Genomic DNA, 15,591 nt, shown 5'->3' with positions numbered 1-15,591 from the left:
TCGGGGCGTCGGGTGGTACAAGACTGATCCGTCACGGGACTGTATTGCGGGTCTTCGGTTGCCACGTTGGCAAGACTCGTTAGTAGCACGTGTTAACTGTGACCGGCTTCCAACTGCTGCGGTGCTTTTCCGTTTTCGCTTAAGAACGTCTTCTGTGTGTCGCTCCGGTCAGTGCGCGGCTATAGAGACGCTTCACCACATTCTTTTTGAATGTCGGGCTGCTAGAGGTCCCCGCCATTCGTTTTTGGAGTCGCTTACTGCAGGTGACTTTCTCCATTCTGTGTCGGGTCTCCGTATGGCCTTTTCTCGAGGTGTATTACCGATTATTTCGGACGTGTGTACTCTGCTTCGCGCCTTTGGCATTCGTTAACTTTACCGAGTCCAATAGTTTTTTTTTGTTTGTTTCTCTTCTTATCGCTGTTTGTATTTACTTTAAATTTGTTATCTAATCTGTATGATGTACATGGTGTGAAGGCCTCCGCTGCCATATACACCAATAAAGTCTTTCTTCTTTTTGAAAAAAAAAATAATGAAAATTATACAAAAAATTATTTTTCGCAGCTCCATCTACCGTGTCGTCGCTTTTCCACGCCAAACAAACAAACTACAACACTTAACGACAATCCATCCATAGCAATAGTCCCACTTCGATATATATATATATCTCGATGTGGAACTTAAAAGGGTGACTCGCTTTCTCTTTTTATTTCGTGCCTGCCCTATATTGGGGGTGGGGCAAGAAATATTACGGTTACTCAATAATGGTACCATCTCCTGATATAATAATGCATAAATATTTTCACACAAAGTAAGCGTTATTTACATTTTTTAAAGTATTTCAATTTTTAATGTGCCTTGGCTGTATCACTCGGCGATTTCCAAAGACTAAGAGGAATTCGCCGAGAGTTATTAGTCTTTAGTCACAGAATAATTTACGTTGTCAATGGCGAAACAGACTATTATCAGAGAGTGTAAAGATTATGAGGCCGGGAGTAGTGGCTCACTCCTGTAATCCCAGGCGTCCGGGAGGCAGAGTTTGTGGATGGCCGTGTGAGGACGACCACCAATCCCCCAACGGGTGGTCGGAATACTTCCGCCACGGGTGTACCCCACCCCTGTCCCCACGTATCCCCCCGTTGGCGTGGCCGTTACACATATCTCGCCCTGATTAATCAGATGGACGAGAGGACTGTATTGTCCCACACGTTACAATCGAATAAAAAAAAAAAAAAATTATGAGAGGCGTCTCTTCCTATTCCCGTAACGTTAAAATTTCGTACAAGATTTTGAGAGCGCGCGCCCATAGGAGAGGCATGGCCAACTTCGCGCGCTCACTACGCTCGCACCAGGCGGCCTACCCAAAAGATCAAAAATAGCGAAATTCGTTCTTTGCCGCTACGGAGGCGCTGGAGCCACCTGCGGACCTAACTATTAGCATAGAATCGAATGGAACGATTATGGTTTTTCGTTACTTTAAGGAATTTATTGAAAACTATTCGATATATTCGTCGATGTCAGAGGTAGAGTAAACCTTTTTCCATGATTTACAACCCTTTTCAAAATTTTCTAATTCATTTTTCCCGCCGAGATCGACTATTTCCAAAAGTGCCACCGCTCAGGCGCCAGTGAAAATCACGTGTTTAGAATGGAATGTAAACAAACCGACATGTGGAATTTTTCATCAAACGTTTTGGTTTGGATTTTAAACTATTTTATGGCAAGTAGATAAACAATTAAACTGATATTTAAAGTGATGCAACTAAAATTTTAGTGTAATGAGCATAAAAAATACTTTTAATATTTTTATGAAATAATTTGTTTGACGTAAAAGTTAATAATTGCATTTTTTCATTAAATTTTAGAGACATATATAGTTGGAATAATAGTGATAATGAACGAAAACATGAATGAACATTGGTAAAAAAAGTATGAATACTGGTAGAATAGAATGAACGCTGGTAAATATGGTTATATGAATACTCGTTGATATGAATGAACACTGGTAAATATGATTATATGAATACTTTTAGATATGAATGAACACTGGTAAATATGAATACTGGTAGATATGAATGAAAACTGGTAATTATGAATGGTAGATATGAAAGAATCCTGGAAAACAATGAAGTATCACTGCATGGTGTATGGTGATCCAAATATGAAAATCCATAATGAAGATGAAAGACCTTTACATTTTCAGAAGTTTTCTCGATTGAGGTTTGTAAACTAGTTCCTTTACTTTCTCAAATCAAATTGTCCTAGTTATGTTATCAACTACGGTTGGTATTATTTTGTCACAGATAAATTTGGCAGATATCGAGGCATGAGGGACATTAAAATTGCAATGCAAAATTGGACACCTGGTAAGTTTCGGCAACACGGGAGCTTCAATATTTTCGCTAATTCTTGCTGATTCTCGTAAATAAGGAAGTGCTGCCTCAATGAACCATTACAAAATCCTTATTTGGGTAACTTATACCTCCTCTGTCGGATGTTTTAATAAAGTCTAAAAGTGGTGAATTAGAGAAGGGTCCGGAAATGCACTCGAGACACAAGCTACAAAATTCAGCCTGCTCCATTTTCTGTACCACAAAACCAGCTACGTAAGCCAAACTTGCCAATTTTAAAGTGGTTCGTTGCATATCAGGCTCTGTACTCAACGCATTTGGTATCATATAAGTTGGATACTGTATAGCCACTCTACTCTAGAAGGTTGGGTAACGTGCCTTCGGAGGCCTTAGTGCGAACTATACAATAACTATCCTATTATAATAAGATACTAATATTTCTTAGATATTCCCACCAAGGGAAGAGAATGCAACCTGGCAGCCACTGGGGGAAAACTAGAACTGACTAGCAGGCTAGCTGGGAGTTAACCACTCCCATACTAGTTTCTGACTGCTACTAACCACTGACTCTACAGCTCTGCCTCTATGCTCCTAAAAGCCCTATCTCTCTCTCTGCTACCTCCTTTTATACCAACTCCCACACAGGTGCCACCACCCGCGCCCTTGGGAGTTAGGCCTAATAACATAAGGGTTTGCCTGTTTGGCCTACTAGCAATATGACTGCCACTGTGGGAATACCGTAGGTATTGCCATTTTTTCCAGCGTTCGTAATTTAAGACCTTTACGGTAATCTGTTTCACAAAAATATAAACTACATACAACGCTCAATTCTGATCTGTCATTTATTTGAAAATTATCCCTAGAGATATTTTCTAGCCACATGCCTCTCAACGCCCCATCAGAAGGAAACTCATGGAAAGAAACTCCAGGTGTTTTGCCTTTTACAGATGGGTCATAGGGAACGCAACTCGAAGGCATATTTGGGTAATTTATACAAAAATTATTGATATGTAACAACTTTAAATAATAATTGAAAAATGAAATAAATATCTTTTTACATAAATCTGATATCACACAGCATTAAGTAATTATCAAGTGTTCGAATTTCCCGCCGCGAAAATTGTTTTAAAAGACAACAAATCTTAAATCCAACAAGGCTTAACTATTCATACAAACTATTTAAAAATTACCTAAGTAATTAAGTATTTTAGGGGTTATTTATGGAAATTGAACTTTTAAGTTATAACCTGAGTATAAAATAAATACAATTTTCTGATATTTAAATAATTTCCAGTACTATGTACTCATTATGGTCAAGTTTCGCGCCATAGAAAACCATGTTATTTATATCGTAAAAGGAGCCGACTTTAAGGTCCGGAAGTAGCGCTCCCGACGGCCGTCGAAGACACTAAAAACCAAACTTTTATTTCGCGCCAATACATGGATTTGAAATTCTTTGGGTAGGCCGCCTGGTGCGAGCGTAGTGAGCGCGCGAAGTTGGCCATGGGAGAGGTTACGATACTATCCGACACACGATGTCGCTTCCTGAAAAAGTTTTAAATTTTGTAAACATCCGGAAAGTTTTTCATCAGTCATGGCTGTTAAACATAGTTGAATTATGCTAAATTAAAATTAATAAAATTCAATTTCATGAAAAATAAAGAAACGTAAGTACAAGAAAGCGGATTATTTATAATATTTTGATACTTAAAGAATTATTTGTTTGATTAACCAAGGAAATTCATTGGAAATTTTATGAAATGGCCGAGGCTTAACGAGAACAGAGCGTTATAAATTAAAAAATACGAGGAAACATTGAAGTTGGTAAAATGAGATTAATGTTGTATTTTTAACAGTTTCCTATCTAATCTTTTCTGGGTTTTCATGTATTCATGGTTGAGATCTTGTTTCTTAAGGGAACTATGTATGCAGAATTCTATGAAAAAAGATATGATGTTTTGGTATGCAGTTGCGCATGGAGAATCTTCATTAGCTTTAAAATATTTCTTGTCAATTCTTTGAATGATGAATCTCTCCAAACGTCCTTTGATATTTGTCATGTGCGATAAAAGCTTAAAACTGGTGTCAAATACTTAATTCATTTGTCTCCGTTACAAATTTAAAGAAACTATCAGTTGGTACGATGAGGCTGCTGAGCAGCTGATAGAAGAATTCTTTGCTGTTTTGAAAGCTTTAAAGTAAAAGAGCAGATTTGTTGGGTCAACAATTGGATTGTCTTTTTTGAGTTGACTTATGCAAGAAGAGCATTGAAGGTTTGAGTAGCAGCGGTGAATTAGATATCCTGAAATGTAACTAAGAACATTTTGTTTTAGCAGGTTTGGACTTCCAATAGAATTACAAAATTCTAAGTCTTTATCGGAACATTGCCCCTGGCTTTGCGAGACTACAAGATTTTCAAAATTAGAATCCGGTGGTTTCAAGAGATTATTCACAGAGGCCGCCCTGTATGCAGCTCGAAATTGTTGTGGATTGGGATGATCACGGACTCACGGTTGCCTCCTTTCTGTCTTATAGATCCAAGAAAATTATCTACAAAATCTTGGCTAATCCTGTCCTTTAATAAAAACTTAAAACCAAAATTATCCTTTAGATCTTCCCAGAGGAGTAGCAAGGCTTGAATTGAAATTACCATTTTCTGAAATTCCCAATGGTGTAGAGTCATTAAGACTGAAAATTGTTGGCACAGCGGATGGTGTAAGCCTATTTTTAGTTTTAATATTCATGAAACTGGCATCAATGAAATGATTCGCGCAAATTATATGGTTAACGTGTAAATATCCCGTAGTTTTATTTGTAAGCCCATCATTATTTACATTTTTCAGCCACAAAATAGAACTAAACTTTATATTAAGTTTAATTTGCCAATAAGCCTATCTAATGAAAATGCGAATTTACCAGTCTTTTTCCTTTGGAAACTTAAAAAAAAAGATAAACAAGGATTTCTTGTTTTCGATATTTTACAATTTAAAACAAAAGAATATACCCCAGACCTACTAAATTATTTAAACACCTTGTAAAACTAGCATTAAAAATCTGGAAAGTTTTTGCGTCTCTTTTAAACCTAACATCGAAACGCACGCGCTGTGAGAACGGCGCCACTGGTGGCGCCATCGCTTTTACGGTAGTAGTGGACATTTTTGGGAAAAAAAAGTTAGTACGCTTTTTTGAAAGAGAGACGCCTCTCATAATCTTTACACTCTCTGCTATTATTAAAAAAATGCATTAGGTAAATAGGTAGTGTCATACTTACGTTTATTATGTTACTTATGGTTGAAGTAAATATATTAAAAATTGGTGGGCAAGAGGGGGCCCCAAATGTAGTGCCTACGTGGGAAAAAATCCTGGCGGCGCCACTGATGCAACACTCTTAATTTCGAATGCGACATTTTAGTTTACGATATCGGTAACTGAATAACCGGGGGTACTAGGTTAATTTATTTTTGGAGTCAGTTTAAGTGGCGTAACGACCAAGATATCAAACAATTTATTATTTTTGTTTTGAACCAGTAGGATATTGAGAAAGTTGAATTAAAGCATGTCTTTAATTCGTCACGTAACCCACTTTACCCCATTTTTACAAGTTTTCTGAAAATATTGTCGTTAAGTTGACCCCCATTTTGTTTTCGTTATATATCGAAAGTTAATGTGGCGCACACGAAAATAAAGGTGGCGCATAAGAGCGCACGACGAGCGCAATCGACTACCGTGAAAAAAATGATAAATTCTAATATTTAGCCGGTTTTCAATTGTAACTTTTGAACGAAGTCGGCGCAAACGAAAATAAAGGTGGCGCATAAGAGCGCACGACGAGTTCTATCATTTGGTGCTATTTATATAGTTAATTTCATTGGGGGGGGGGCTGTCGTTAGCCCCCCCCCCCACTTGTTTTTCGATCTATTTTTAAAACTAAAGCAGCGCAAACGAAAATAAAGGTGGCGCATAAGAGCGCACGACGAGCGCAATCGTTTCCATACATTAGTTCCAGTATACGATTGGGTGGGGGGCCAACTTAATAGACCTGTCGTGGCTTCGACTGAATGAAATGCGTCTCAATATGGAAACGTCGAATATAATAAAAATCCACAAATGTATGGTGTTGAAGATAACTAAATTCCGTGCGAAATAGAAACAGAAAATAATGTGATTGTGCCAGAACCTCATTTTGTATTATAATTATCAGAGGAAAATAGTTTAATTCTACGAAATAAATCCAATTGAAGATGATGAAAACCATGGAATTTTACTATTCATAAAATCGTTAGAAATAGTAATGGATTTAACTTTTCGACAGTGATTAGTGATACGAATGATTCCGATATTTCATAATATTTTTACTTAGTAAATTATTTTTCAAAAAATCTTTGTTAGACTTCATCGTTTCTTTAATATCTTTCAATTTTTTCGGTTAGACGTTTATGAATGTTTTTTTTTTTCTAAATTTAAACTCGAATTGATTAACGGTGTTTAGGCAATCTGTGGCATTATTACTTGAAAATTTGACCATTTCACGATTTCTCGATATTCATTTACGAATCTACGTATATATATATTTTAAATTTATCTTTGAAAATTAAATTTCTGGTTAGGGCTTCATTAATACTGCTTAAACGTATATATTTATTTAGTTAGTTTTAAATGAGGTTTCTGGTGCTATAATTTTATCATCGCAACCTCGAAAACTAGACTATTTGAGTATTTGTTTCTTATCACGAGACTCATTTCAACGCTGCTTTTTTTGGGTTATAAGAAGCAAGGAAAGCTTTTGGGATTATTTTGTTTTTCGGCGACGGTCGGTTCCGAAGGTCCATATCATTGATATTAATTTTAATTTGGCAACGGAATATACCTTATAAAAAATCAGGGATTTTCGGTTTTATTTCAAAATACGTCTCCGTTCACACTACACCTTGAAAATTTTGAATCGATTTTAACCGATTGGTAGACTTCGCAAAACTACTCGTAAGATTTTTAATAGAGCTAAGAGGACTGGTGATTGGTCAGCCTATAAGCTGGCCCTCACTTCCTATCATAACTTCATAAGGCCATCCGAGTAGAAAACAGGCTTCCTGGAGGGATTTTTGTGAGAGTATCTTTGACATTCCCACTACAGTCAAACTAATGAAAATTATGGCACATGACAATACAAAACATCTGGATACTATTAAGTTGAAGGATGGTAGTTACTCCAGTTCTGGAAAAGAAACACTGACACATATGCTGTAGGTTCACTTTCCAGATTCTAAAGTCACTGACAAAGATGACTCTTATGATCTTCCTCTTCGGTTCAAAAGAACTAAAAAGGTAGATTGGGATGTGGCAAAACAAGTTATCACTCACTCCAAGCTTATGTGGGCTATGAAGTAATTTAAGCCCTACCAGTCTTTTGGTGCGGATGGGATCTCACCCATCTTGTTGCAGGAGGGAATAGATATTATCTCTCCTGTTTTGTGCAGAAAGCATTCAAAGGTTATCTTTATTCCTAAACCCGGGAAAACCAGTTAACTCGAGGCTAAGGCATTTAGCCCAATAAGTCTAACTTCATTTATCCTAAAGGTTTTGGAGAAATTAGTTGATAGATAGGTTCTTAGTGTTACATCCCTCTCGAATGCTGACTGATCGGGTCACGACGGCTTCCCTGCTTGGCAAATCGCTAAGGGTCACCACCAGCCCGGGCTGCCCCCAGGGGGGTGTTCTTTCACCCCTACTGTGGTGCCAGGTTGTGGACGAACTCTTAGTGAGGCTAAACAGGGATGGCTGTCGCGGCTTTGGTTATGCTGACGATGTCGCAGTGATAAGGAACCATTTCGACTATGATGAGAAAAGCTCTCATCTCTGTGGAATGCTGGTGTAGGGATGTTGGCCTCACCGTCAATCCTGACAAGACGAGCCTGATTCCTTTCACTCCGATGATATTCAATGATATTTCTTTCTTTGGGACCGTGTTGGTCAAATCAACTGAGGTAAAATACCTCGGTGTTATTCTCGACAGTAAACTAACATGGAAGCCATATCTTGATCTCGTTATCAGGAAGGCAAAAATGTTATTCTGGAGAGTAAGGGTCTTAGCCCAAAGGTTGTGTATTGGATCTATACCATGATAATCAAGCATATGCTGACGTATGCAGCCGTGGTCTAGTGGCCGATGGTAGTGCTTAAGTCAGTTCAGGCTGAACTACGAACTGTGCAAAGACTGGCCTGTGTCAGCATTACAGGAGCTATGAGAACGGCTCCAAGCGTTTCTCTGGAGGTGCTCCTGAATATTACACCGCTTCATCTTTATATAGAGGAGGTTGCAATTATGAGCGCCTATCGGTTACTACATAATGGTTGGTGGAGGTCTGCTAATTGGGAGTGCAGCCACACCAAATTGTTTCGGCAATATTCTGGTCACTTACCGATCTTATTGATGGGCACGAACAACATGGCTGCAAAGTTACACTTTGAAAAGCCGTTTGGTGTTTACTTTCCAAGTCGTTTAGACTTGTCTGGCGACACGGTGTTCGGAAGCAAGGGCGAAATTTTTTGGTTCACGGATGGCTCCAAGACTCACTCAGGGGTGGAGTTTATTGTCCGACTAAGAAATTTGGCTTCTCTGAGAGCCTTGGTGTTTTTGTTACGGTTTTTCAGGCTGAGATTTCAGCTATTGGCTTCTGTGTAGACTTCTGTCTTAAGAAGAAGTATCGGGACAAGGCTATTCAGATTTTCTCGGACAGTCAGGCGGCCCTTAAGGCTCTTAATCAGTTGAGTATTACTTCTAAGCTCGTTCTTAGCTGTTTGAATCTCCTTTCGGAACTGGGCACCCATAATAGGGTTCAACTATATTGGGTGCCTGGTCATAAGGGGCATCATGGCAATGAGATGGCCGGCACTCTGGCCAAGGAGGGTGCGGAGGCTAGGTTCTTTGGTGCTGAACCTGCTATTCCAATACCCAATGGTCTGGTTCGCAGCCATGTGCATGGCGCTATGACTGAGAGGCAGGTCAGGCTTTGGCTTGAGACTGAAGGTCAGAGGCAGGCCAACTAGTTTATTCCTGGGTCTTCTGTGAATAGAGCAACTGAGTTGTTTTCGCTCTCTAAGAGTAGTATAAGGGTGGTTACGGGCCTACTTTTAGGTCACTGCCAGCTTAATAGTCATCTGCATCTGATTTGTATCAGTGAGAGTCTTTTGTGCAGGGCATGCCTTGCAGAGGAGGAAACTTCCTCTCATTTCCTTTGTGTCTGTGATTCTTATGCGGCTCAGAGGTTTGAGCATCTTTGTATGCATAGGCTGAAAACAAGCGATCTTTCCAACATCCCGGCGAAGCAAATCCTGCGCTTCGTTTCTGAGACTGGGCTTTTCCATGTTTAAGTGGCTGGGGCGGCACAATGGACCTCTGGTCAAATGCTAGGTTGGGTTTAAACCAACCACCCAACTTTTACTAATAATAATAATAACCGATTCAAAAGGTTTCGCAACAGGAGTGTTTTGAGTTTGAAGATTTGAATATTTTTTAACACAAAATATTTCTAACTTTATACATCCATGATTGATTTTTCCGCTAATATTGGTTATCGAATTCCATCTTTGATTACTAAATCCCTTTATAGCCTATAGGTTGTCCCTGAATTCTTTACTGATATTCAGACATTGCCGTCTAGGTTTATGCGTGGGAGATAATTTACAAGTTAGTGCAATTTTCCCACTAAATTATCGTAAATTATCGTACCAAATTTAGAACGGACACTGTAGTTTCACATTTTTGACTTACCAGCGCCTGTAGAAGTGTTCAACCCGAAGCGCAACGGTGTACTAGGAGAAAAAATGTCGCTTGATGACTTAGGCCTAAGGTGGTGCCTTGGGTATTAGCCTAGCTGATAATTATTAAAGTATTGAGGCTAGACTACAACGTTGGTTTCCACCCTGTATACTTGCTGGGCGTATACTTGGTCTACAAAATATCTGCATTTTAGTTTTGTATACTGAAAGTCGGCCAACTGTTCAATTGTACGTCGCTTTACATCCGACAGTCATTATTTGTGATGTTTTATTAAATCCCCATTTGAGTTTTGGTATCCGTTAGTAGGCTAATAGTTCTATAAAGAGTCTCCAGGTTTGATCATCATGCAAATCTCTCTATCTAAGTCGTGTGTAATAAGTCGAAGGGCATTTGTTCCTGTTAAAAGTGAAGACGCCCTGCAGCATAAATGGCCAACACGCTTGCGGACCACTGGGCTTAAAGTTGCAGCCAGCGACCCTCAATCCTAATTCAACGTATTGCAAACCACGAACCTATATATAAATTCTAGTTCAAATATGGACGTATTTGTATGTTCTATACATTTTCTATACCGCATTTTGTGTAATTGAATGTAAATAAAATATAGTTTTGTTCCTAATGTCTTTCATGTCAATTAAGAGTGTCGCATTGCTTCACATTGACGTCGCATTCGAATAGGCGTTGTAATCGGTCTTTATTACACCAGGGGGGGGGGGCTCTCATTAACCTAGCACCCCCGTTATTCAGTTACCTATATCGTCGCATTCTAAATTAAGAGTGTCGCATTGCTTCGCATTGAGGTCGCATTCGAATAGGCGTGATTGGAAACCTTAACTAATATAGGGGGCTGGAATTAAGTTAGCCCCCCCCCACCAGTAACATCGCATAAATTGTCGCATTCAAAATTCAGCTTGTCGCATTGCTTCGCATTGAAGCCGCATTTGATTGGTCATATGTTAGAGTTGATATTAAAAAGTTGGGGGGGGGGCTGTCGTTAAGTTAGCCCCCCCCTTTTGTTTTAATTATTCCTACTAAATAGTTAGGTTGCATCTTTTTTTTTAGCTTTCGGATATTGTCGCATTGAGGTCGCATTCGATCGCATATGAAAGTTTTAGAATTTGATGATAGGGGGCGCCAATTTAATGAAGCCCTTCTGATGACTGCGTAAAGGTCGTAAAAACTTCTAATTCGCATTTAAAAAAAAGATCTTTTAAGAAAAAATGTTTTTCTCAAATTATTTCCCAAATTATTTTTAATTTTATTTTGACTGTAGAAAAATATATAACAGCGTGAATACTTCAGTATTATGTCATTCTTTCTAATTTAAAATGTTTAACCAACGTTTAAATCAAATTAAGAATTCTTGTTGCGAATATTATTGCAAAATGTGACTTTATTATCCAGAAGCTAGGACATGTACACTCTACCGCGTAAATATAGCGTGTGAACCGTACCCTTGGAGCCTGTACCGCCGTGTTTGGAAAACGTTGCGACAGCTTTGCTTTTCCAGAGTATGCTTCAATAACAACCACTTCAAAGAATTTTTTACGAAATAGGGATTAGCAGCGCAAATATCGATTTCATCGAGGGCAAATTTTAGTTATTTTATGAACTACGATGGAAAGCCACGAAGAAAACATCGAATTAGATCGTGTTGACGAATCGAAGATAAATCCAAGAATAAAAGTAAAAGTAGGTCTAGTTCATCCGAGTTTGATATCCTTAGTTTGCGTTCTAGCGGGAGCTGCACTTTGTACTTTAGGCGCGCTTCAGTTTCGACTGTACCGTTGGCTTCCACCCGCGCAAGCGTTTCTAATTGGTCAAGGAGCTACATTTTGTTTCAATTTACCGCAATGGATTCGTCTCTCTCAATTCAGAAAACAAAGACTTCCAGATACGAAGGACAGAAAAATTTACTTGTTCTTGATTTTGCATTGCGTAATCGTCATATCAGCGTCACTTTTATACAACCAGGCACTCAAGTTAGTTTCATCGAGCGTAGTTTTCATTATTGGGAGCTTTGGACCGTTCGTAGCGTTGGTTTTGAGTAGAATCATATTTTCGGAAAATATCACGGTGCTCAAATTGATAGCGTTGCTCGTTATTGTTGTCAGCGTTGTGTTGACGAGTTTAAGTGGCGATTCTCTGTCCGCCACCGGAAACGTGTCCCAGTTTCTCATCGGTATAGCGTTCGCGATTGGCACTTGTCTCGTGGGATCGATAGTTTTTATTTCGTATAAGAAGATGTCTACGTTAAACGCGAATTTTGTGTGTGTGGTACAAGGTGCTTCCTCCTCTCTGTTGGCTGTGACCATCCTTTTAACCAGTGACACTTTCGTAGTCCCCGAGTGCGGTATGCCTGCAGTCATATTGCTATTTAGTGGCTTAGCTAGCGGCACCAATTCAATTTTGATGTACTACGCCTGTAAATTCGGCGAGGCTGGGAAGGTGTCAGCTATGATGACAGCTATGACTATCGTTCTTTCGTTGGTGTGGGAAGTGCTGCTCTTCGGTGCAAATCCCCAACCACTTCAGTACATTTCGACTGTTATGGCCATAACAGGCACCATATTAAACGGGTTTGATAAATATATTACTTACCCCAAAATTCTTACCAAGCCTTTGTAACGTACTTTTAGATTTGGTTGGTTCTTGGTTATATTTATTCTTTTATCCACATTATAAATTTCACTGCGTGAATTCCTTAAATATTTTAATGGCAAGTTACGATAACCTCAAGTGAATAATCGTTGAGACACTTCTGACATTTCGAGAATAATGGGCCGCGTCTAATTCGAAGTTTTCAAAATTCATAATGCACAATATTTATAAGACGGTGATTTTATCGCTATTCATTTTCAACTATAAAATTTTCACTTTAATGGATTTTACATTTTTATTACGTATCCTAAATCAAAGATATCCCAAACAGAAAAAGTCTTGATTTTTATATTTTACATTTTGTAAAAAAGGTAAAGATATTTACCAGTTTTGTTAAATAATAGTATTTTCTTTTCTAAAATTAATATTTGATTTGGTTAGTTGGTAAATTTTTAATTTAGAGAATTTTCGCTCGTAAATGTTTTTAAATCTCGAGTTAAGTTATTTTGTATTTCATATGGTTTTCAGGTATTCGAAGTCAGACGCCCTATCCATGAGGTCACGCGTACATTGTATTCAGATAAAACAATTGCCTATATAGAGCACTTACAATTGTAAGAGCAGTCATTCTAACACTACTATCGTTAATGTTTGTTAGTACTTTTGCACCAAGTTATTGAAAGAAAATTACAATTTCTTTCCTTAGAATATTGATATTTATACAGGGTGTTTCAAAAGGTTATGCAAAAATTTTAAGTAGTTGTAGTGGGTGAGTTGAGAAGTATGTCTGTTTTTTCCCCATTTCCTACGATGAGTTAAAAGAGCGCCAGAGAGCTTCAAAGTGTGGCCTACTAGTCCCTGGAAGTAGGCAGCAAGTGTTTCAACATAAAACCGTGCCTTCAACCGCCGCAGCATATACACGAGATCTCTTATACAGGGTGGCCAAATTTAATAATAATAATAATAATAAGGCATTATTGGGATAACCAGTTCCGTCAGAGACTGATTTCCAACTGGGTCCTGAAATATCTTAAATATGGTTTATATATAAAATGTACAATTTGAAACATGACAGTACAAGTTTAAAGTATAAGACAAAATAAAGAATTAAATAAAACATAAATTTGCTCTGACCAGGCATATTTCTAAACAAATATTTGAGATATAATCTTGAAACTTTCGGCGTATGATAATTGCGTTGGGAACGTTTCAAATTATAAATTTGAAGACAATCGAATATATTTTCTCTTTTTTCTAAATTTATTTTTTGACCGATAGACCGATAGGTGGTAGGAAAACCTTTTCAATGAGAAAGTTGAAGAGCCTACCTAAAAACCTACAAATAGCGTTGGTTTGATCGAAATCGACCTATTTTATTCCTAGATAATGAGGTCAGAAAAAAACAGGTTGGCCATAGCAGGCCAAAGGGTTGTTCAACAAATGAGAGAACGATAAACAAGTTCCATCCAATCAAACAAAAGCATTTTAATCACTTCTAACGAAGAAAAGGTTGATACAATACAAGAATGGTTCAATAATTCCTCCGTCTGCCGTGATACATGTTTCAGCGCGATGAAGCATACTTCGGAATGCACGATGGATCACGTCGGGAGTGATCAACTGAAAGGCATCGATAATACGCTGACGTAATTCAACAACGCTCGTAACAGGCGTCGCATTAGACATGAGCTTTAATGAAACCCCACAGCTCTAGGTTGATGTGGAGGCGCACCGTCATACTGGAACCAGAGTCGTCTGTAGTTGGCTAAAGGAATGTCTTCCAATGCGTCCGCGACGTCATTCGGTATCAAAGCTAAGTAGCTCTGCCCATTTAAACGGTGTGGCAAAAAAAAAGGACCGATGACTCGATCTCCAACCAGACCCGCCCACACGCTTATCCGAAATTGTTGTTGGTGTGGAAATCCCCATCGTGGATTCACATCACTCCACGTGTGATTGTTTTGGTGATTAAACGGCCCGTCTCTACCAAACGAACATTCATCGGACACCAAAAGTAAGTTTAAAAATTCCAGAGATTCGCGCTCCATATTGCACAACCAGTTAATATTTATAATATTTGACCCAGAGCTCAAATAATGAAAGGAGATAAGAAATAAAGTAAAACGATTTATATATTAAACTTATTATTTACCATGGTGAATATTAGTAGAAATTATGTTTAATTCAGAGAAAACGGCATGGTATTAGAAGATAAAACTTATTTTATACAAGACGTTTCGAGCCGAGGCTCTTCTTCAGTCGTTCGTTAGTTTTAATTTGATTTAAAATTTTTTACCACGCGCCATATTCAAGTTCTAATATCACGCGAGCAGAAGGTCAGCGTGTTAAAAAATAAACAAAAGTTTTACTGATTTTAACAATTTACGTGTGTAATAGAATCAATGTAACCGATAAATCCAAAGTATATGTAAGTCAGTGTGAATTATTAAAATATAAATATAAAATTAAATAAAATTTTAAATCACAATATTACCCCAATTAGTTACTTCTTGATATCCTTTATCTAAATTTAAATTACCTAGTTTACGAATATACAATCCTTCATAGAATTTTCTTTTGTACCAATTGGTTTCCCGTTTTAAAATTTTGTAATCATCCCATTTAATAGAGTGGTTTAACGTAGACCAAATATGTTTTGAAATTCCGTTATTCATATCGCCCTTAGCCACGCAGGATTTATGTTCACGTATCCTGTCTAAAATGGAACGTTTTGTTTCACCAATATACGTTTTTCCACATGAGCAAGGGATTTCATAAATAACGCCTCGAATGGCGGAATCTTCTATTTTAGGTTTTAAATGAGAAATTTGATTTTTTAGTATATTAGTGGTTTTTGATACTAAG

General features: G+C 38.0%; 1 protein-coding gene and 1 long non-coding RNA gene across 2 annotated transcripts; both read left to right on the top strand.

The window, feature by feature from the left end:
• Positions 1-2,095: 2,095 nt before the first annotated feature.
• On the top strand, positions 2,096-2,854 carry LOC149951617 (uncharacterized). The gene is made up of 3 exons (XR_016479863.1): positions 2,096-2,217; positions 2,301-2,712; positions 2,794-2,854. It is a non-coding gene; the product is annotated as an uncharacterized LOC149951617 (long non-coding RNA).
• Positions 2,855-8,511: 5,657 nt separating this feature from the next.
• Positions 8,512-9,392, top strand: LOC149951616 (uncharacterized). The gene is made up of 2 exons (XM_090169623.1): positions 8,512-8,925; positions 8,997-9,392. The coding sequence occupies exons 1-2, from the start codon at positions 8,512-8,514 to the stop codon at positions 9,390-9,392; spliced, it is 810 nt and encodes a 269-aa protein (XP_090025749.1).
• The last annotated feature ends 6,199 nt before the right edge of the window (positions 9,393-15,591 follow it).

Source organism: Leiobunum rupestre, chromosome 3 (genome assembly GCF_980474605.1).
Source record: "Leiobunum rupestre chromosome 3, qqLeiRupe1.1.hap1, whole genome shotgun sequence".
In the NCBI taxonomy this organism is placed as follows: Eukaryota; Metazoa; Arthropoda; class Arachnida; order Opiliones; family Sclerosomatidae; genus Leiobunum; species Leiobunum rupestre.
The sequence above is the reverse complement of the archived record's forward strand: the minus strand, read 5'-3'. Positions and strand labels throughout refer to the sequence as shown.

Excerpts from the sequence above, each read along its gene's own strand:
- LOC149951616 (XM_090169623.1), top strand. The coding sequence starts at position 8,512 with ATGGTAGTGCTTAAGTCAGTTCAGGCTGAACTACGAACTGTGCAAAGA. Across the intron at positions 8,926-8,996 it reads GCTCCAAGACTCACTCAGGG|GCTGAGATTTCAGCTATTGG; the intron begins GTGGAGTTTATT and ends ACGGTTTTTCAG.